Source organism: Heptranchias perlo, chromosome 19, assembly GCF_035084215.1.
Source record: "Heptranchias perlo isolate sHepPer1 chromosome 19, sHepPer1.hap1, whole genome shotgun sequence".
In the NCBI taxonomy this organism is placed as follows: Eukaryota; Metazoa; Chordata; class Chondrichthyes; order Hexanchiformes; family Hexanchidae; genus Heptranchias; species Heptranchias perlo.
Genome location: NC_090343.1, coordinates 27,533,170 through 27,555,270, shown reverse-complemented (window position 1 = coordinate 27,555,270; position 22,101 = coordinate 27,533,170). Strand labels below are relative to the sequence as shown.

General features: G+C 38.8%; 1 protein-coding gene across 3 annotated transcripts in view; it reads right to left on the bottom strand.

Annotated features, from left to right (window-relative positions):
* Window positions 1–19,410, bottom strand: part of hnf4a (hepatocyte nuclear factor 4, alpha) — a 65,990-nt gene extending 46,580 nt beyond the window's left edge. Inside the window, exons 1-2 of one of the 3 annotated variants that reach the window (XM_068000546.1) lie at window positions 19,223–19,410; window positions 4,606–4,650 (exon numbers count right to left, since the gene is read on the bottom strand). In XM_068000546.1, coding sequence (XP_067856647.1) covers window positions 4,606–4,650; window positions 19,223–19,295 — 118 coding nt within the window. In that variant the 5' untranslated portion in view covers window positions 19,296–19,410. Of the gene's footprint in view, window positions 1–4,605; window positions 4,651–18,531; window positions 18,774–19,222 lie in introns of those variants that run through there. The other 2 variants (XM_068000545.1, XM_068000547.1) reach the window with 2 other exon arrangements.
* Between the last annotated feature and the right edge of the window lie 2,691 nt (window positions 19,411–22,101).

Here is a 22,101-nt window from a genome sequence, read left to right as displayed (position 1 = left end):
TACTACTCTATCTGAAAGTTTATTCCACATATTCATCACTCTTTGTAAGAATTAGAATTTCCTGATATTCAGTCCTAAAATTATCTTTAACTAGTTTGAACATGTTTCTTCTCCCACAGTTTAATTTAAAGTAATGCTCCAGGTTAACTGTTTCTAGACCCTTAACAATCTTATATACCTCGATAAGATCACCCCTCAGGAGCCGCCTTTTCAGCTGAAAAGCCCAAGTCCATCTGACCCTTTCTTATAACTCAGCCTTCTGACATTGGGGATCAGCCTTGTAGCTCTTCTCTGCACTGCCTCCAGCATTTGCATGCCTCTGTTGTTTCTTGGTGACCAGAACTGGGTGAGTTTCAAGGTGCAGTCTGACAAAGCATCTTCATTACCTTCTCTGACTGTTTTGGCTATGTAGTTCAACATGCTATTAGCTTTGTTGACTGCTGCTTTGCAATGGTTGGACACGTGTAGTGTTGAGTGCACAATGACTCCTATGTATCTTTCTGCTTCATCCATAGCTATCACAACACCATTCATGGAGTATGCATGTCAGCTATTTTTTCTTCCTTGGTGTAGCATTTCATACTTTGTTGAAATGGATGATAGAGAACTCTGTTCAAAATTTCTAATTATAGTTTATGTTCTGATTTACCAGCTGTCTATCTTGGATCGTAAATATGTGAAAATCAATGCTAATAAATAATACTGCAATAAAATGCTAAATGCTTTTTTGTAATTTCATTGGAAAGACTCAAAGCCACAGTCAATATTCAACAAGAAATTATAGCCCAGCGTGATTTTGGGTCCTCTGTGAAGAGTAGTCAAAAGCAGTGAGTAGTGTTCTTAGCTAGTGTCTTGATAGGAACTGTCCTTGCAGCTAGGAACTAATCTCTGTTTTGTTGGCTAGTGTTTACATACATATTAATACACCTATGACTATTAGATTTCGTTTATGCATTATATTATTTGTATGGATTATGATTTATGTTTAATTTAGATTTTTCACATTTACTTGGAAATGGGCAAGAATTAGCAGTGCATAGATAGGAAAGTTGACTTCAACTATTTTCCGGTGGTTCTCTGTTCTTACCTTGTGAACACTGGTTGGATCTGAAGTATTACTGCAGTTCCATTGAGCAAGATATTAGGTTATTATTACCATAATATATATTATGTATTATTAAACAGGTGTCCCAAGGATTATTGACAATGTTCAGGATTGTCACAATTCTTCTCTCTATACTTTTCACAATTCTGGAAATGGAACATTGGGTGAGTAAGAATCAAATGCCACGACTCTTATTTTACAATTTGCATTTGTGGGGTGGAAGGGGTTGAACAAAAAAAGAGACTTTTTTAGACTTCTGACCGTTGACATTATCAACAAATCCCAAACATACTCTGTCCTTTATCAAAAAATTCTCAATAGACAAGGCTGGCAACTGTATGTGGTCTGGTCTGTTCAAGAGCTCTAAGCTCCCTGGATCCATGCAACTTTGATGGTTGATGTCATTATACTACACAGGTTCAGTGTACAAACAGCCCAATTACAGTTGGCTTAGATAGGCTTGAGAAAGCTTAGTTTACTGAACATTTTCCTCCCACTGCAAGACTTTCTTAATCATAAAGACAGTTGAGTTTTGAAGGAAAATGGTCAACTCTTTGAGTACTGAAAGGCGTCTTAGGCTTAAAGAGACACTGGCCTGGATTTTGACTTGGAGCCGGGAAGAATGTGAGGGTGAAAGTTTATCGAACGCGAAACCCAGAAGTGAGGTTAGCGGGTCGGAATCTGCGATCGCAACTTAACTGTAGGATAAAAAATTTATTTCTAGGTCTTGTGCCTGGCAGCCAGCCAAATTGACTGTCGGATGGGAAAGCAGCCGGGGAGAGATCAGAATCTTCGGGGTTTATATGGGGGAGGTCGGGGAGAGATTGGGATCTTTGGCGGTTGGATGGGGGGGTGGTGGTTGGGGAGAGATTGGGATCTTTGGGGGCTAGAGGGGGGCCGCCAATCGTTTGTGGGGGGGAGGTGGGGAAAGGTGACAAGTTGGTTATCGTTGGAGGTGAAAAGTCCGCCATCGTTGGAGGTGAGAAGTCGGCCATTGTTGGATGTGAGCAGTTGGCCATCAGGGCGGTCTTGGACATCGGCGGGGTCTTGGTCATCGGGCGGGGTTGGCCGATCACAGGGGTCCGATTGTGACAGATAAGTTTGTTGGGCCTGGAGGAAACACTCCTGCTCCTCCTGGCCCACAAGCAGTGCAATAAAGACACTTACCTCATGATCTGGCCCTTCTCACCGCCTTTTCACTGGCGAGAGTCACGAGCCTCGGGAAACCCGCGCCGGAGGCATTAAATTTAAAGGTCAGTAGCATCCAATTTAAAAATACCTAATTAACGCCTCATAAGAACATTAATTGATGCTATAACTACCCACCCGTCTTAGCTAATTAAAGTCCAGACTGTGGCCAGTAGGTTTCTCTAACGCTTCCAAACACACCTCTGTTAAACCCAGAAGTGGGCGCGTTGGCGCCGGGATGTGGTCGCGCTCCAAAAATCAATTATTTTAACTACTCATCCACCCCCAACCCACCTTTTCTTGGGGTTAAAACTCCCCCCACTGTCTTTGTTGTAGGAAAGGAGAAGAGCCACATATCACCTTTGCACCCAAGTTTAACATTGGTAGCTTTGTAAACCAGTGACATGGTTTATTGTAAATTATGTTGTCCTGTTGAATATTTTGATAACAAAACAATGGGATTGCAAGTGCTTTTCAAAGACTCTGCCTTTAAGGTATGCCCGCTCTCCTTGTTTGTGTAATAGATGCAAAAATGATTTCTGAGGTTTTGTGATGGTGAATGTTACAAAGTATCATCAACGAAGCATTCCAAAACAAAAACTACATACCTACGGGAAAAAAATTGTACTAGTTTCAATTTAGTCCTAAAATGGTACTGCAATCCTTAAAGGATTAGATATTTTGGTTCGTTCAGCCTTGCCTGATAAGTATGTCCTCTCAGTTTTGGTATCATCCTTGTGAATCCTTTTTGCACCCTCTCTAATGCCTCTACATCCTTTCTATAGTATGGACACCAGAACTGTGCACAGAACTCCAAGTGTGGTCTAACCAAGGTTCTATACAAGTTTAACATAACTTCACTGCTTTTCAATTCTATCCCTCTAGAAATTAACCCCAGTGCTTGATTTGCCTTTTTTATGGCCTTATTAACCTGCATCGTTACTTTTAGTGATTATGTATCAGTATCCCTGGATTCCTTTGCTCCTCTATCTCATTCAGACTCTTATTATGCAAGCAGTATGTGGCCTCCTTATTCTTCCTACCAAAATGCACCACTTCACACTTACCTATATTGAAATTCATTTGCCAATTACACGCCCATTCTACAAGTTTATTAATGTCCTCTTGCACTTTGCTGCATTCCTCCTTTGTATTAACTACACCCCCCAATTTGGTGTCGTCTGCAAATTTTGAAATTGTACTTCCAATTCCCAAATCCAAATCGTTAATGTAAATTGTGAACAACAGTGCCCAGCAATGATCCCTGTGGAACACCGCTACCCATCTTTAGTTACACTTAATCCCTACTCCCCGTTTTCTGTTTTGTAGCCAACTTCCATTCTGCTACTCCACATGTTCTGACCTTAGTTATGAATCTACAATGCGGTGTCTTATCAAAGGCCTTTGAAAATCCAAATATATCACATCCACTGCATTACCCTTGTCTACGCTTTCTGTTACTTCTTCAAAGGATTCAATAAGGTTGGTCTGGCATGGCTTTCCCTTCTGAAATCCATGCTGACTATTCTTTATTATATTTTCATTTTCTAGATGTTTTTCTATTACATCTTTGAGTAAAGATTCCATTATCTTTCCTACCACCAATGTTAAGTTGACTGGTCTGTAGTTTTCTGGACTTGTTCTATCTCCCTTTTTAAATATGGGAATAACATTAATTACTAGATTTAACTTTCTGTGACGAGTTTAGTGGGCAATTAATGTGCAAATTCAGCAACTTCACAAAAGTCACGGGGAGGTTAAGTGCGAGATGATGTTTTCGCGATGCTAATGGCGGAGTGGTGCAAATCGTCCAGCAACTTGTGGCAACTCACAATTCACGGGGTATCTCTTCCTCACCACAAGTTCCTGGCCAATTTGCACATTAATAAAGCTGTGCTTCATTCACAAGCTGTTACTTTTCCAACAAATTCTGGCCCATTAGCAATTTAGGTGACTTCCAGTGTAGGCTGGTTTAAGATCAGCTTGGTTGGATATGCAAATGTGTGAATCCTGACCTGACCTAATGTAGTATACTTCAATATGAGTGTAAAGACTCCCAGCAGCAAGTCTGAATGCCAGTAAAGACTGGTAGTTTGTCTAGGGAAAGACCACTACCTGAGTTAGTAGTCCACTGTTGCAAGATTAATTGAAAGACTTAATAATGTAAGGTAAAGAATTTGATTCCCAAACAAAATCCTGAAATTTGAATCTCAGCCTTTACATTTACTGGCACTCAGGATAGTACAATGGATTTCTTCTGAAGGGAGAGGAAGGAAGAAAAATCTGGCCAATTTGACTCCACAGGAACTTGCCTTCTCTCTTCATTATTTTTCTGTTGTACTGTTCTGGCATCCCAGCTGGAAGAGGAATGGAAAAAGCAGGTAGTAAATGTGGGAAATGAAAGAGTTGGTGCAGTGGGTTAGACACTGGTTTTTCACTGTTAAGACCATAGTTCAAATCCAGCCCCGCCTGATTAGATGAAAGTCTCTTGTGTCTTCTGGTCTACAAGGATGTTATGTGAAATTAATTTGGGTAGCTTTAATCTAATTCTTGGTGAGCAAGAGCCAACAGCATAAAACTGCTCTTACATTAAACTGGTAATCTCATGTAGAGAGGCCATAAGGTGAATGGTGTGAAATATTTAAAAATATTGCATTCGTGCAGTAGGGATGTCATTCTGAAGCTGGAGCTTATGCATATTTTTGGGGCGGAGTTACAGTGCTTTATTCTATGGGGCTAATAATTCAATGACAGGCACCTGATGCACTGAACCCAGTGGGTACCTACTCCCCATATTATTTGATGTGGAGACCTAAAACACGCACAAGGTGTCTAGCGTATTTCAACGAGGCCAACTATTGAAAAGGGAATTAAGACCCTGTGCACAATCTGAGAAGATACGGTCACTGGCATGTAGATGTGTTGGGCCGATAGAAATGGTTGGTGGCATTTTGCCACCTGTACCAATCACACATTGCTGGACCTTGATTATCCTAGCATGCCTTCTTTCCTGCAGTACCATGTAAAGCATGGCATGCATAATGATTAGTCAGGCATTCACATCTCTTAGTGATGCACTGGGGGTCTGCTGGTGCAGCTTCCTTTAGGATGAGCAGTCTCCAACAACACATTTGTCAAAGCGAGGTAATTCACTTCTCTCTGCAGATGTGGAGGTGTGGGTGTCAGCAGAAGGGTACAGAGCACTTCAACTAATACAGTCAAGGCCAAAAAAACACACAGATCCAAGTTCAGGCTTTTGGGAAAGGCTGAAGCCTTCAAGTAAATACATTAATGGAGATACTAAAAAATACAGTGAAAATTAAGTGAGTAAATTTAATTATGTTATTGTGAAATTTGTAATTGCGTTATGTTTTTCATTTAGCTAAAACCTTACTTTGGACATCAGTAATTTCAATTACTGAAAAAAATGTTGGCCTTTTTTAAAAAAAAGTATTATGAGTGATTCAATTGGTTCACCTTTTATCATCTTAAAAAAAGTTGGTAGATTCTCCTGATTGGTCATTCAGGGTTAGTTATTTTCATAAATCCTCGACTGTTTCTCATTGGCAGTGTTCTAGCTTATTTCCTTGCTTTTGCTCTGTACATTCCCTACCTCTTCAGTCATGATTTTCTGCTGTTTTACTTTGTGCTAATCAACAAAGTATGACAGTGAAAGTGAGATGGGAAAAGTATTCCATGAAGTAAGTGTGACACTTAGAAGTGTGATCTATGTACAAGATGTTTAATATATAAATAATAGTTTTAAAACCCATCACACATTTTTCCTATTTGTCCACCACTGATTAGGAATGAGTTCTTATATTTGCCCATTGCTATGGCTTCATTCATTATAGGGCAAAGTGAGAGTTTAAATGCAGAAGTGGATGTCACCTACAGATCTGGCCATTTGTGCTGTTTTGTTTGGCCTGGATGTAACTAATAATCCCTTCAGTTTTCATAACAATGATACATTGTAAGTTTTCAGCTGCTTCCTATTTCTGGGTGTTCAAAGATACATTCATGTCAAGTTAGTTTGTTCGGAAAGAGTTAAGTCATTCTGTTTGTATTATACTATGAACCCACAGACTCAAATAATGTACAGGGCAATGACACATTGCTTAAATACTATACAAATAAATGGAAAGAAGTATAAATACTGAACATTGTGCAAAAACTGTACATTACTAGTTAAAAAAGATTGTAGCAACCAAGTAGGCTAGCCAAGAGTTTCTAACACTTCATGTCAAATTAAGTTTTAAATTTTATCAGAAAAACTCCACTTCATTTTAGAAACAGAGTCTTCTTTTCAATGTGTAACAGTGAGAAGTGTAGCATGATCAAATCCTTACAAATGCAATTCAGTTTTGCCAAAACAAATGTAAAATTTTAAACAGGTACCAACACTGAAGAAAACTTGACCAATCTTTTTACAGATATTTCCATAGGTAAAATGGAAGTGTCACAATCCACAAAATTATTAATATCACAGTCATATCTCTGTAAAAATGTTTTTAAAAGTACATTAAAATAATTAACACAATTCCCACAAAATTATACTGGGAATGTTGGACGGAGTATTAATCAAGAAATAATAGGAGCTTGTACCAACGATAATGCAATAATCACGGAGGCCTTTAATCTTCATATAGACAAATCAAATTGGCAACGGTAGTTTGGAGGACGACTTCATGGAATGCATTCGAGACAATTTCCTAGAATAATACATCATGGAACCAACAAGGGAACAGGTTATTTTAGATTTTGTCTTGTATAATGAAACAGGGTTAATTAATAATCTCATACTAAGGGTTCCTGTGGGGAAGAGTGATCATAATATGATTGAATTTCACATTGAGTTCAAGAGTGGCATATTTAAGTCAGAAACTAGAGTCTTAAACTTAAATAAAATCAATTACATAGGTATGAGGGGTGAGTTGGCTAAGGTAGATTGGGAAATTAGGTTAAAAGATATGATAGTAGATAAGCAATGGCAACCATTTAAATAAATATTTCATAATTCTCAATGAATATACATTCCATTGAGAAATAACTCCAGGGGAAAAGCGATCCATCTGTGGGTAACTAAAGAAGTTAAGGATAGTATTAGATTAAAAGAAGAGGCTTATAATGTTGCCATGAAGAGTAGTAAGCCGGAGGATTGGGAGAGTTTTAGAAACCAGCAATGGATGACCAAAAATTTGATAAAGTGGGAGAAAATAGAATATGAGAGTAAACTAGCAAGAAATATAAAAACAGATTGCAAGAGCTTCTACAAGTATGTAAAAAGGAAGAGAGTGGGGTAAGTAAACGTGGGTGCCCTAGAGGCTGAGAGAAGAGAAATTATAATGGGGAATAAGGAAATGGCAGAGATGTTAAACAAGTATTTGTATCTGTCTTCACAGTAGAAGACACAAAACACATACCAGAAATAATGGGGAACCTAGGGTCTAATGAGAGTGAGGAGCTTAAAATAATTAAGATTAGTGAAGAAAAAGTACTGGAGAAATTAAGGGGATTAAAAGCCAACAAATCCCCTGGACTTGGTGGGCTACATCCTAGGGTTCTAAAGGAGGTGGTTGCAAAGATAGTGGATGCATTGGTTGTGATCGTCCAAAATTCCCTAGATTCTAGAATGGTCCCAGTGGATTGGAAGGTAGCAAATATAACACCACTATTCAAGAAAGGAGGGGGAGTGAAAGCCGGGAACTACAGGCCACTTAGCCTGACATCAGTCGTCAGGAAAATGCTGGAATCCATTATTAAGGAGGTGGTAAAAGGGCACTTAGAAAATCATAATATGATTAGGCAGAGTCAATATGGTTTTATGAAAGGGAAATTGTGTTTGACAAATCTATTAGAGTATTTTGAGGATGTAACTAGCAGGGTAGATAAAGGGGAACCAGTGGATGTAGTATATTTGGATTTTCAAAAGGCATTCGATAAGGTGCCACCCAAGATAAGGACTCATGGGGTTGGGGGTAATATATTAGCATGGATAGAGGATTGGTTAACGGACAGAAAACAGAGAGTAGGAATAAACAAGTCATATTCAGGTTGGCAGGCTGTAACTAGTGGAGTGCTGCAAGGATCAGTGCTTGTGCCTCAGCTATTTACAATCTATATTAATGACTTAGATGAAGGGACCGAGTGCAAAGGGATATAGACAGGTTAAGTGACAGGGCAAGAAGGTGGCAAATTGAGTATAATGTGGGGAAATGTGTGGTTATTCACTTTGGTAGGAAGAATAAAAAAACAGAATATTTTTTAAAAGTGAGAAACTATTAAATGTTGGTGTTGAGAGAGATTTGCATGTCCTTGTCCATGAAACACAGAAAGTTAACATGCAGGTAGAGCAAGCAATTAGGATGGCAAATGGTATGTTGGCCTTTATTGCAAGGGGATTGGAGTGCAACAGTGGGGAAGTCTTGCTACAATTGTACAGGGCTTTGGTGATACCACACCTGGAGTATTGTGTACAGTTTTGGTCTCCTTACCTAAGGAAGGATATACTAGCCTTAGAGGCAGTGCAACGAAGGTTCATTAGATTGATTCCTGGGATGAGAGAGTTGTCCTATGAGGAGAGATTGAGAAGAATGGACCTATATTCTCTAGAGTTTAGAAGAATGAGAGGTGATCTAGAACTAGGGGGCATAGTCTCAGGATAAGGGGTGGGTGATTTGGGACTGAGATGAGGAGGAATTTCTTCACTCAGAGGTTTGTGAATCTTTGGAATTCTTTACCCCAGAGGGCTGTGGATGCTGAGTCGTTGAGTATATTCACGACTGAGATCGATAGATTTTTGGACTCTAAGGGAATCAAAGGATATGGGGATCGGGCAGGAAAGTGGAGTTGAGGTCGAAGATCAGCCATGATATTATTACATGGTGGAGCAGGCTCGAGGGGCCGTATGGCCCGCTCCTGCTCCTATTGCTTATGTTCTTAGTTAATTGAGGAGCTAACATCATACCAGCTATTGTCAACATAGTGGATAAAAATACGAGCCCTAAAATCCACAGGACTTCTCCCTCAGTGGAAGTGCCAGGGTGTGCCCGTTGGGAACCTTTGCTCCTGACCCTGCCAAACTATCCAAGGTAGACAGAGGTTTCCTAATTTGAACATGGACTGGTGGGCATCCATGCTGTATGGGCACATCTTGGATTCCTGCCAGAACAGGAGTGGGAGGTGACTAATGCAACACTGGACTGTTGCTCACTCTTCAGCTGGCAGATCTGGCCCAATCGAAATACCACCACCTTCTAAAGGGGGCTGATCTCTCCCCTGTTTTCTTAGGGTTGCAGACCAGGACCCAGCCCTGGACCCCTAGGTGAGCACCACTTACACCAGTCCAGTGTATCATCCATCCAGCGTAAACCATGCCTGGGAATTCCCTCCCCTGGCCCTGCTTCCTCTGATGTAAGAGACCATGTTTGGAGTAGACGAAGATTCCACCCAAATAGGCCTATCTGAAAACTCGTTGATGAGGGTTGTCTCAGCATATATCAGTCTCGGTCTAATTCCTAGACCTTCTGCCACAAATAGGTCCATGGAGTTTTGGACCCCAGAACTTTTAGGGTCGTTTGATCTGGCTGTTCCAAAACTGAATCTGCCTGAAAACTCTTTGAAAGGGAGTTGAGACCTCTTTATAAAAAGAGGAAAATTGGCTTCTGAAAGATGAAATCAAATTAACTAAAAATGAATAAAAATAATGAATATAGTGAGATGATCAGTTATGTAGAATAGCCGATTAAATAAGTAAATAGCTTCATTCGTTTTGGTGCTAAAGTGAGTTTGGACAGATAGTCACACAATTATTATCACTTAATTTTGGTCGAGGTCACAGAGACATAAGAAAGCACAGAATGGGGAAATGCCACTCGTTCAGTCAATTCCGTTCCTTTGACAGACCATAAATAATCTGTTCTGTGATGGACTCTACCCATCTATTTAACCTCCAGAGGAAAAGTCCAGAAAAGTTTCTTTCATCAATAATACCTTGCGTGACACTCCTAAAGACTGACATATATGTCATATATATACATATACTAATTGCCCATTACTTATTGTAATGTAACATTTTACGAAGTGGAAAATTGTTTTCTATCAATATGTCATTTGTGAATAGCGTAGAAGATCTTTTTAACCTATAAAAAAATCCCTGATTTTATCAGCATTTTAAATAAAGTGAACAATATGCCTGAGGACAAACATTTCCAAGTTATGTCAAGGAATCTCCTAGGCTCCCCCAGTGATAAAGTTTTTGAAGTCACAACGAAATGAAACATCCCAGGTAAATCAGATTTTTTTTTACATAACTGAATGCTCTCAATTCCTTTTTGGAATACTAGGAATTGCCAAGATATTCTGGCATTTAATATATTTGATTTTTCACATTGCTATTTAATTTCTATCATCGTTTAACTTTTCCTTCATTTGTTCCTGAGCCTCTGCTCCCCAAGTTAACTTCCTTACAACTATTCAGTTCTCAATTAGCAATGTGGGACAGTTAAGCCATAGTTATCTTCATAGATCACATCAGTACCACCCCTTGATTTGGATTTCCTCCTGCAGAATACCTAGCTGATGATTTTGAAACTTGGCCAGTTAGGGAAGCCCTCGTACAAATGTTGGTAAAGATTGGGGTTGAACTCAGGTCTCCAGATCAAGAATGCAATACTTTGCATTCTTTTTGTAACCACAGCTTTTGTAACCACTGGATTGATTCTGCTTTTGCTATTTGACCCCTATATTAGCTACATATGTATGGTAACCGTCTCTGAAGGAATAAATGATGTTCTATTAAGTAGTTACCAATATATTAAATTTAGAAAGTCATGCCATAGCTTGGCAAATAGAGAATTTGTATGGCATCTCCTGTCTTCTATTTTAACCCATTTATTTTAATTACTAATGCCTCTGCTAAAGTAGCAGTAAAATGGCATGTAAATCAATTGAGTATTCATCTGCCAAAATTGTCAACAGTAATTCCTCATAATATTTATTTTCCAAGTTGGGAAGTGTGGGTGTGTAAGAGTAGCCCAAGTTGACTGGACCTGTAATGATCCATCCTTTACTCATTGCAATTGCTTCTCTAGATAGCCTGGCCAATCCAAGGAACTCAACATGAGAAGAACCACAGCTGTGTACCTTTGCCCTCTTTGGTACTCTGAACACTTTATGGGGTTGATCTTTCGAGTCCATGCTGCCGGTGGGGAATCTTTTCCACCCACAGTCCATATCAGAAATTCGGGCCACTTTTCCAACCATTAATCATGGGTAGCAAGCACTCAAGCTTCCACAATATGCTTCTGACAGGCAAAGCTCCCCAGTGGCAGCATGGACTCATAAAATTATCCTTTTATGCTATGGCACCAGTCAGGGCTCTCTCCTGTGTACATTGCTTTCTTTTAAGATGGTCAATATTATAGCTCACAAAATAATTCTTCAGAGATTAGTTCTGCATATCATAATTTCAGATCATATACTTAAAGTTTGATGTGTTTTCAAAGTTTCATTAAATGGGCTGAACTCTCAAATAATTAAGATTTTGAAATTCATTTTTTGAACATTGCTCTCACTTTTGTAAAACATGTTGTTTTTCTCAGTGAAGTGAATGAGAAAAGGGAAATTGAGACTTTATTTTTGCACATTTTCTGGCTGTACTAGTTGCAACTGTTTCTAATCATGGCTTTAATTATAATTTTTGTGATTACATTTTTTTCAGAAATCCTGGTTAATTATTTAAACCTGTATAAACAAGAGCAATATATTGATCTATGTGTATTATGCAAATAATCAAAACAAACATTTTTCAGATAAGTAGTAAATTACTATGGAAATTTCATCTGTAGGTTTGATACAGTACTGCATGGAAATATATACAAGTGCTGTGTTTGGTTTAAAATTGGACTTGGTGGCCTAAGCTTTCTGCCCCTCACTCCCAGTTGCTTGAGGCACATCTCTGGGGAGAGTAGTGATGGTACTTCATCCTGCCACAGAGATGTACCTTAGACTATGATCGGCTATCTGACCTCGGGGTCGTTTAAATACCAGAGTTGGGTTCCCTAGACTTCGCCAGGGAGTTCTGCTCCAATACTGCTGGAGTTTAGCTGCAACAGCCGTCATGCACCTTGCCAAAAGTAATTTAAAAAAAATTATGGAGTATTCTCTTTGGCCTAACATAGAAACATAGAAAATATGAGCAGATGTAGGCCATTCGGCCCTTTGAGCCTGCTCCGCCATTCAATATGATCATGGCTGATCCTCTATCTCAATACCATATTCCTGCTCTCTTCCCATACCTCTTGATGCCTTTTGTGTCGAGAAATCTATCGAACTCCTTCTTAAATATATTCAGTGACTTAGCCTCCACAGCCTTCAGTGGTAGAGAATTCCATAGGTTCACCACCCTCTGAGTGAAGAAATTTCTCCTCATCTCAGTCCTAAATCTCCTACCCTGTATCCTGAGACTGTGACCCCTCATTCTGGATACCCCCAGCCAGGGGAAACATCCTCCCTGCATCCAGTCTGTCTAGCCCTGTCAGAATTTTATATGTTTCAATATCCAAGGTCTCACTCTCTGAGCACTTACATAGGGTCCAGATTCCCCCAAAAACTGGGACTCCTACCAAAACCAGGAGAACATTGGGGGATGTAATTTGCATATCAATGGCATATGCCCATCCACATATGGTTGTTTGTACCCTCCACTGCCAGGACTGGGCATTGGGAAGTAGGAGGGAGGGGCAAGGAGGTGAGGACATAACAAAGCACATCCCCAATCACCTGCTCACCCCAGACCAGCCGAAAAAGTGGCTGGGGGAGGGCATGGAAAGCCTAAACTGGTCAATGTAAAGTTTTCAAAAAGAATCCCATTAATAGCCATATATCCTACTTAAAGTCCTAATCATCATAATCTTATCCTTTTAAAATGTTTTGAAATCTACTTTTAATCCACCCATACTCAAAATCCAATATTTAAGACTAGACAAAATAACACATAACTGATACAAGAATTTGAAAAGCTTCTCATATTTTAAATGGTTGCAGAAATGCTTCGTAATAGTCAGATATGTGTATAGCTTGGCAATTTGATCACTCAATAAATCCTGCTTAAAATCTTTAAAAACCTGTCTGATTGGAATCCAATCTTAAATTGTTGTTATAGACGGTTCTCAACACTGACAATAGACCCAGATAGAATGTAAATAACAAGACCACCATTCACCAAAGTGAATGAACATTCTGATGGTTAATTTATTACCATGGATAATACACATAGATTCATCCGGTTAACCATTGCCTGATGGAGATTTTTAGACACAGTGATCTTATCACAAACATTTAAATTAAGCATTTACCATCTTTCCAAAGTTGTAAAATGCCATTACAACTAAGGAATTGTGTGAGAAAAAGGACAAAAGCAGGACTACTGTAATACACAGGATAACTTATTCTGACATACATGTTTACCAGGATATTGCACAGATGTTTAACAAAGTGAAATTCAACATGAAAGTAATTTCTGCACTCAAAACCTTTGTATTTACTGTGACATACTTTCCCTTATTTAAAAAAAAGGATTGGGAAGAAGGTAATTTCCAAATTGTCTCTCATTATCAGAACTTAGCACCCCCAGGATAGATGCAGCATTGTTCAGGTATAGGGTGAAGCAACTTTTACTCTGCTTCAATAATATGCTTTAACCCCAGTCTCAATGTCACGAGTGGGACATTTCCATTTCTTATACAAGCAGTCCTCATGGCATCTCTGAGTGCGCCAATTTATGCCAAATTATAGTAACTTTTGTTCCTAACCATTAGGCAAGTGGATGAAATTGCTATGATTGGGGATGGTCAGACTTTTTATGTGTACTTGCATATATTTCTTATACTTACATGATCATTTTCCCTGTATCAATACATTTAATGATCTGAGAACATTTTAATAACAGCATGGGAACAAAAAGGTTTCATTACTTCTCTTGATATATTTACACTGTGTATGGGGAATTTTTTGAACCAAAGTTATAGTTTAGCATTTATTTTTCTCTCTTGACCAAAAAGCTATTAGGTGGCTGAGTCAATAGTTAGGCTTTTGTCTGCACAGAATGCTGCAGCGTATGAGATAGCACAGAAATAGAAATGAAAAAAAAATTGAGATTCGCAGAGACAATGGGGTGAATTTTGCAAGGCCTTGCTGCTCGGGAACGAGGGCAGGCATAGAGATTTGCAAGTACAATTTGCTGCATCCCAGATTTCACAGGAATTTTAAAAAATCATTTTGTGAGGCTGTGCTGCTATTGAGCGTCATCCTCATTACATTTTCAAATATCACACAAATGCTCCCATGCTGAATATCGCAATTTTGGAGATATTCCTGTCCTGTAGCACTGCTTGTCCACATAAAATGGGTGCATTCCTATCTAGATGGCCTAGCCTTTAAGATTTGGTTTACTCTTCATCTTAACACTTCTATAATTTTACATTTGCATTTCCCTTTGTTTACTAGTTTATTTCAAAAATGCATTGATGATAAAAGCATATTCTTATCAATCCTATTAGAAAAATAAAATGTAAAAGAGAGCTAGTTATTGGATGCTTCACCAACAACTAAAATTTCAAACACGATAATACTGTGTTTAAATAGTAACCCTGAAATGTTTATTGAAATTATCTATATTTTTAGTGAAAAAGGTAATTGGTGCAATGGTTTTACTTCACTGTAAAAGACAGTTCTGTATTGGTACCAATTGGTATACTTCTATTCTGGAAATAGGATAAGAATAATAGAAATAAGATGGATGTATGCCCTGTATTTTCATTCAGATTTTTATAAGATTTCTGATTTCAGGATAACCAGTATAGTTTAAGCTTTGTATGATGACATATCTGTTGTGTATTGGGATTTTTTTGACCATTTTTCCACAGGAAGAATTTGGAAATGAGAACTAATTTTGAGTGTTGCGCTTCAAAGGCGAGTAGAGTCAGGTTTGAAAAGGAAGGTCAGGTGCTTTAGACATTTGCCGAATGTGTACTAAAGCCAGACATTGATGTTGTTACCCAGGATCAGTAAGGGTGTAGTTGCCTCATCCCAGGGGACCCAATTAATACTCAGTGAGGTGAGACGTGACACAAATTTTTAAACTGCTTTATTTGATAACGAAGTGAATATACAAAGCAACAGTTACGATTAGATTCACGTATTTCAATCAATACATTCCCTCACTGTTCATACCTGCAGTCTGTGGCCTCCCTTTTCAAACCTGTATGACTCAACTCTGCTTTAAAACCCAACACACAAAATTAACTGCCATTTCCAAATCCTTTATGTGGAAAAATGATCAAAAAATCCCAAAACATGACAGTACCATTGTTGAAATTTGAAGTAAAATATTATTCTTGCATTTGCAGCAGTGGAGTGGCAACACTATTAGAGATATGATGCACTAACACAGAATGTAGTACAATATATCAGAGCAGAAAAGTGCTAGCCCCAAATTTCCTCTCTTCAGCATAAAACACCATAAGCCGGTAAAATTTCAATTCATAGTGGAGATGGAAGCATAATACCTCATATGGGAAGGCAAATTATAACACCATACAAATGAGTGAAATACATCTTACGACATATATCCCGTCATTAGCACTTCAGCAACACTGCGCATCCCCGGTGTCCGGTGTTGCTAAAGGCCTCAAGTTATTTAAATTAAAAAAGGCTGGACTCCCTACTGCAATCTAGTGATTAATTGCAGTAGAGAAACTGGCCTATTTAGAAAAAAATTGCCTATTTAAATTTTTTTTAAGTCTTCAGGCTGGCCGTCGGAAAGCAGGTTAGGGAGTTTCCTCCCTCTCCACCAGAGGCAGGCGCGCCCAGCTGTGTTTTAAACGTCATGGACATGCAACCAAAATATTTAATGCCTCAGATCCCAGAAGCGGGATGGGGTTGAATAACAAATTTTGTACTGGGGTCCTTCAATGGGCATTGGGCATACTTAAGGGGCCTAACGCCTGTTTTCGGTGGCCGTCTGATATGCCTAAAAAAATGGTCCTGACAAATTTAGCAGTGGGCCCAATGCCTAGGCAGATTGGGGGCTGGCTGTCCCACTGCTAAATTGGTATGTTTAAACCCGTTTTATGCCCAAAAAACAGGTGCAACACATAACAATTTCTACCCTGAAGAGTCTTAATCTGAAGCTGGTGAGAGGGAGGTGGAGATGAGAAGGCCTCTTTTAATGTGTTGGCTGTCAATATGGCAAAGTATTACTGCAGAATGGATAAATGACAGAATAGCATTATGCTTGTGCCACAGGATATTTTTCTTAAAGGGACAGCCCCCTAATCCAAGTGATTAGAATCAGGCTAATTTTTTTCCTGAATAAAATTCAGAATTAGACCAATTCACAAATTGAGTTTGGAACTCATAGCTATCTAATGATCTAGCTGGCCACTGCTTCAACTGAAATAAGCAAATGTCAGTGACAGGCAGCCCTGGCCCAACCAAGCAGTTGATTATTTTTTAAATGAATTTTGAATTTTGAATTTTCTTAGAGAGCTGTAAATATAAGTTTTTTTATGAACTTATACATACCTTTAAGCCCTCTATTGTACAACAGCAAGTACTGCTGTCTGTGTAAAGTTATTTACCTTATTGACAAGCTGTCAACTAGACTGTATTACCTCGTGCAAAGATTTGAAATAAGTAAAGGCATCAGGTGTTCAGTGAGAATTTAAAGGCATACTTAGCTATAACAACCTAACATCCGAATTGTAAAGTAAAATCTGCAGTTTAATCTTAAACATAGAAACATCTACATAATAGTTATCACAACATATTGTCAATTTTAACCTCAAAGGTGGCATTTATCCAGGATTTAGGCCCTGGAACCAGTTTTTTTCTAGTGTGCATTCCATGTCAAACTGATTTGTGGTGGGCCACTGATCAGTGATAAATGCCTATGTTGTGGTTGATTACTGATCTATTTTAAGACCATTTGAGGAATTTGAATTTCATAATTTAAAAAAAAATTATTTAAGCAGGCAATATATGAGCATGTACATCGACGAAAATGGTCTGAATAGGACACATGGTCCAGATTTGTTTCTTTTTATCAGTAAATGTTATGTGGTCACTTGTGCAGTATGGGTCAGTTTCTAATGGAATGCGTTATAATAATGGCAATTCATTACATAGGTAGAATAAGTAAGTATCAGTTCCCAGCTCAGATGATCCTATAAACATTTGTATATGGCGGGGGTTTTCTGATACTCAAATTACAGCCTGAATAATCCTTCTTAACATTTTGATGCATGTTTCAATTGGAGTTTTTAAATGATCTTATTAGTAGTCAGTAGGGTAACTGTAAGATCACCGATAACATGGATAGTTCCGAATGAATTAAAGATTTGCCCACACTGAGATTTGTTTTTCTCTCTTAAATGAAGTTGTGGTCAAAATGGAGGATGGAATTTCATAGGTAGATTTTGAGGCCAGAATTAACCAGCTTATCACCATTCAATTATCTTTGCTGGTTTTGACATAAAATAGAACCAACACCTATTCCAGATGCTCTTATTCTAAGGGAATAATAAATTATCCAGCAAGCAAAGGAAAGTAATTTCAACATATAAAGGTTCCCACCTACCCTGGTACTAAAGATAGCCCTTTAGGAGCCATCTCATTTTTATACAAGACTTGAGAAAGCAACACGACTTTCAGATAAATGTCTGAATCGGAGAATTAGCCTGTAGGATGGGTATAATGTCAGAGAATACAAATTAAACTGATGATCTTATAAGTGCGTTCCTTTCAAAATACTTTTCTCTGAGTGTTAATTAAAATGTATCATTAGACAAGTTACCGTATGTGATTGTTTATAAAGATTAACCGTTTCATGAATGTACAAATATTGGAATTTGTTCTTGACTTTCTTCACTTTAAAAAAAGACAAAAATAAATGAACTTCCAGACAGTCCTTGATATACTTGTGAAAATATCAAACTGCTTTTAACATGTATATTGCAATAGATCACCATAGTTTCAAACCAACTATCTAGAACATGAGGTATACCAAAATCAGTTTAACTTCTGTTATAACAATTCTCAAGATTTTATATTTATTTTTAACATTTGATTGTTACGCAAAAGCAAACAGAAAATGCAACTTCTTTAGAGAGAATCACACACTTTATCAGTACCAGTATTAAACCCTATAGACTGACAGTAAAATGTTTGGAACTCACCATTACCCATGGCTAACACTTGCATATTCTCAAACTCCAGAGTTGTGTAGGCAGGGTCTAAGGCTGCAGTGTAATCTGGCAAGTCCATTTCTATCAAAGCTTTAGACAAGCGCATTGTTACCAAAAACTCCAACAATCCCCCTTTCAGTAAACTTCTCTGAAGGTTGACGGTCACTCTGCCAGACTTACATTGAGTGTGTCTCTATCAGCTATGATGTTTAACAAGCATCTTACTGAAATGAAGCACTAGCTACTAGAGCTATATGCTGATGAGGGGTGGAGGGGTTTTCATGTTAATATTTAATCTCTTCTCCTATCGATACATTTTTTTTTACAAAAAGAAAGCACTGATTTCTGAAGCAGCTTATTATTTAATGACATGCAGTTTGCTGATCTCAGCTACTGTTTGCTTAATAATTGTTAGCAAAAGATGATTGGGCAGAGCACACATTATATACACTGCTTTCTTTCCACAGCCAATCCTTTACTGTCATCTGCCATTGCTAAACAGCACACCAAGAAAGAAGAACAAGAAGAAAGATAGTGTAGTTTCCACGACCAATATAACATAAAGCTCTGGTGTATTATATATTCTACAGGTAAGTGAAATACTGTACTCTGGCTGACAACCAGAAAAGCTCAGTTTGCCCCATATTATTAATACACAACAATATGATTATAAAATACTCACAGTCCAAAGTCAGTAATGAACTTATGCTGCACTCAGTATCAAAATGGTGCAGGTGAAATAAAACTGACAACATAGCTGTTTATTGTTGTTTTCACCGAACATAAAATGATCCTCACAAACTGCAGTTAGTGGTTGAATGAGTCGACAGTGTTCTCCTGAAATGACTTTCAGTGATACAACTCTTTTTGAACTTTTCTACGATAGAAAGATGTCCTATGAAAAGTCCATAACTATAAGCTAGCTTTTGTAATGGCTGAATCAGTGTAAGATATGATATGGAACAATGCCTTTAACTGCACATCTCTCTCTTCTACAGTAATCATTAATGGCTCAATTTTAATTGATATTCTACTGGTTGTTTGCTTCTGTTAACTATCTAAACAGTCCCACCCACTGCACATTCATTTGTGCACTCTGTTTCCTCTTCCTGCTTGCAGTGGCTGCTTCCCAATTCCATCATAGTCTGACTTGATCTTTTTTGTAATGATAAACTATGTTTCTGCCATGTATATTGTTGCAAATGTATTTTCACCCTGTTGCAAATAAGATTGAAAAAGTTCCTGTTGAGTTATCTGATCAGTCCTGGAACAAATCAGAAAGGCAATATCCTGATAACTGAAGAAACACAATATTCTAGAAATTATTTTTGATCTGTTACTAAAACTTTGTGTTTGGACAAGGTGAAGAATTCAGGATTACTAAAATCTGGTGTAGGTTCCTGTTACTTAATCCTTAATGCATGAATGCATTTCCCAGCAGTGCTTTGTAGGCTGCAGTTTTAATGGCACACTCGCTGCCAAACATCAACAGAATCATTTTTCTTCATTAAGTAAAATGATCTCTATTTAAAGGATTTTTTCACCTGATGTGACAAGAGTCTGCAAATCCATTTTGGGCTTTTCTTAAATTCCATTTTCTTTGTTTTATTATTATAAATAGCAAATTTGCTACAAATATTTGCTGCTAACGTCAGAGGGAAACTGTCACCTTCACCTCTTGGGCTTTAAACTGGCACAGTGGATCATCGTTAAAAACGTGCCTGATTTTAATTTTGATTGATCTGCTCTGCCAGTTTAGCACCCAAGTGGTGAAGGTGAAAGTCACCCCCCATCATAACTAATGGGGATAATTGAGTCAGTACGACTGGATAAAAGGATTCATATCTGGTATTGTACTATATTATAGAGTATTGTCTTAATGGCGACTCTTATACATGTATGTTGCAAACATGATTGGATGTAACTACACCGTAGCGGAGGAGCCTACTTGTGAGAGCAAAAAAACCATAACCATAAGTTATTTTATGACCAGCCAGCAGGAGTTGCTGAAATGAAACCTGAGTTGCTGCCTCTGCCAATTTTTCCCTCCCTTCCACTGACTAGAAGGTTGGCATTTCTTCTCTGCTTGGTTTCTGCCTCAGTGTAACTCAAAATCTGGTGAGCATATATATTTCCAGCGAGTGCTACACTTTTTACTTCCGTGCCTACCCCGATGCCTTTCTGTACTGTTCTTAAACCTATCCTAGTACTGTGCTGAAACCTGATGGCCGGGGAGGCTACTGGTGCTTGGCTTCACTGTGTTATCATGAGCCTCTTGGGATTGAGGTGGCCCTTATCTCGGGGCTTCTGAGTGCCAGGAGAACTTTTCAGTAGGCTGTGTTGCCACTGCAGGTGCACCCATAGCTTCGTCCTGTATCCTGACACTCACATCAGGAGAGAACACAGCATCATGAAAGTGGACTCTAACCTTGCCACATATGCTGGATCCTGATCAGGAGAGCAGACCTGATGGTATGAATTAGATCCTGCAGCCTTTGAGATGGTGCCCTGAAGCTGATTGTCATTGTCATTGTTCTCTTCGAACAGTCACCCAGGGCCTGAAGGCCACTTGTCAAAGCACCCACCCTGGGTGCACTGACTGGTCAGGAGGACTCTCCATTGGGGGAGATGGATGCAAATATTCCTGGTGCTGTCACTTACTCCAAGTAGACTGCATCCTCTAGATGGTCCTCAGTCACCTCCGTGCAAATGTGATGCTCATCTACCATCCTTTTCTTTTAGAGCAGGACCCTAGAAATCTGAGTCTGCAGGTTTTGAACCAACGGGATGACTCTGCAGATCCTCTATTCCCCACTGTCAAATCCTATTTTCACCTCTGACTTTTCAGGCACTCTGTGTTCTGTGTCTCACCCAGTGAAAAACCCTCCTCAGAACTATCTACATCCCTGGGTAGATTTCTCTGGATACATATCAGTTCAGCATAGTACTGAGGGAATACTGCATTGTCAAAGACGCCGTCTTTCGGATGAGACGTTAAACCGAGACCCTCTCAGGTGGATGTAAAAGATCCCTAGGCACTATTTTGAAGAAGAGTTGTGGAGTTCTCCCTCATGTCCTGGCTAATATTTATCCCTAAACCAGCATCACTAAAGCAAGATTATCTGGTCATTATCTCATTGCTGTTTGTGGGACCTTGCTGTGCACAATTTGGCTGCAGTGTTTCCTACATTACAACAGTGACTACACTTCAATAGTATTTCATTGGCTGTAAAGTATCCTCAGGCATGAAAGGTGCTAAATACATGCAAGTTCTTTCTTCTCTTTAGTGATTGAGAGAGAAAGGAGGAATGACAGCATGGGATGAGGTTGTGAGGTGGAAGCCTGCTTTCTTCCTACTTCTCCTCAGTCAGATCTTGCTTTGGGTTATCCAGAAGAAAATAAAATGAAACAGGAATGTTTCCTCTATGCTTTTTGAAGGTGTCCAATCATGTTGCTTGTTAGTGTGTTTGCTTTCCAAAATCATTAAGTATTGCCTGTTGTTGTGGGGCCTATCACCTGTGGCCGGAGATTGCCAAACATTATAGGCCACTTTCTCCTGTG